Genomic DNA, 1,700 nt, shown 5'->3' with positions numbered 1-1,700 from the left:
GTGGTGGAACGGGAGATTCGCATCATGGATGTGCAGCCGACAAATCTGCGGCAACTGTGTGATGCCATCATGTCAATATGGACCAAAATCTTAGGAATGCTTCCAGCACCTTGTTGAATCTATGCCACGAAGAATTGAGGCAGTTCTGAAGGCAAAAGGGGGTCCAACCCGTTACTAGCATGGTGTACCTAATAAAGTGGCCGGTGAGTGTATGTTAATGTCTAAACTTACTTATCAATCTTTGTTATGGAGGTTAATGAGCTTATTTAGTCAAATAAACAGAAAAAGACTCACCTCAATGATTCGAGTATCAAAATCCTCATAAGTTTCTGATGAAAGATAAAAAAAAAAAAATTAAAAAAATCTAAACACCCAGAAACACACAATAACACACCCTGTAAAAACGAACTAGGTTCCTGCTGGAATAACAAACACCCAGAAGTCCCAGCAGCAGCATAACGAGTCTGAACTTCTTTTGTCAGTGACCTCTGAAGGATGTTACTCCCAAACAGCAGCTTGCACACATCAAACTAATTAACAACAAACAAAAGCAGAATGAAATTAAAAGCTCTCAGGGAAAAATCACATCCACACACAAACGAAGGAAACACACACACACACACTTCAGCTGGGACATTAAGCCACCATCTGCATGAAACCTAACCTGATCAGAGACAAGGAGCCCAGTTATAGCTTTCTGCACATTACATTCCCTGTGTGTGTGCGCACGTGTGTGCGTGAACAACAGGCAGATTGTACGTGCAAAAAAAAGGAGTGTTGGAGAAAAAAGCACGCGCGCGCGCACGCACGCACACACGCACGCACACACGCACGCACACACACACACACACACACACACACACACACACACACACACACACACACACACACACACAGAGTGTATTTATAGAAGGGGATGGCACCATAAAAGTGTCTGCCGGCTTCCAAGGGGGAAGTCTAATGTCTGCGACACCATTCTTATTGCAGGCAGAAGGGCTGGGGAAAACTATCAATGTAGCACAGACACATGTGCACACACACACACACGCTACCTAATACAATGTGTTTATAGAACAGAAAAATAAAAACATGTCAAAAACAATTTCTAAATGATATTTCAAGAAGAAGAAAGGCACAAGCATGACATTAAAAAAACGTCAGGTGTAGATAAACTGGAGTTAAATGAAGCCAGCCCTTCTCTGTCCATGAATAATGTACAGATGATTGCCTACTGATCTATTTGCATAATAATTTGTGTGAGAGAGACATTTGGCTGTTCTGTGTATACGTCTGTGTGTGTAACATTGTGGCACTAGCCCCATTAGTTCACTAGGGATCATTAGTGCTAATTGAATTAAAGTGAGATCAGATATGACAGAAAATCTAAATGAACTGTCCACGCTGAGCTGATCTTAATCCTACAGATATACACAGCAGCTTTATCTTCAACCCTTTTCAATTAAACATGCAGACTCAACAGGACAAACGCTCATCGCTGCCAGCTCAACTATTCTGACCCTGTGTTTTCTTTTGTATATTATCTCATTGAATGATCAAATTAAATTATTTGTTTAAGGTTTTAACTTTTTTACATTGTGGTAAAATCCACTAAATTTAACTAAAATGTATGCAAAAAGCTTCTGTTGCATTACTTCTGCGTTTGTCCTGATGCATCTCAGTAATCCAGGTAAAAAATCAAA

General features: G+C 40.4%; 1 protein-coding gene across 1 annotated transcript in view; it reads right to left on the bottom strand.

The window, feature by feature from the left end:
- The window catches only part of mrps5 (mitochondrial ribosomal protein S5), a 69,053-nt gene that overhangs the window by 18,928 nt on the left and 48,425 nt on the right, over positions 1 to 1,700 (bottom strand). Inside the window, exon 7 of the mRNA XM_014027364.1 lies at positions 295 to 329. Within this exon, the coding sequence (XP_013882818.1) occupies positions 295 to 329 (35 nt within the window). The remainder of the gene's footprint in view (positions 1 to 294; positions 330 to 1,700) is intronic.

The sequence above is a fragment of the Austrofundulus limnaeus genome, unplaced genomic scaffold (genome assembly GCF_001266775.1).
Source record: "Austrofundulus limnaeus strain Quisiro unplaced genomic scaffold, Austrofundulus_limnaeus-1.0 Scaffold641, whole genome shotgun sequence".
In the NCBI taxonomy this organism is placed as follows: domain Eukaryota; kingdom Metazoa; phylum Chordata; class Actinopteri; order Cyprinodontiformes; family Rivulidae; genus Austrofundulus; species Austrofundulus limnaeus.
This window is presented reverse-complemented; position numbering and strand designations above follow the sequence as displayed.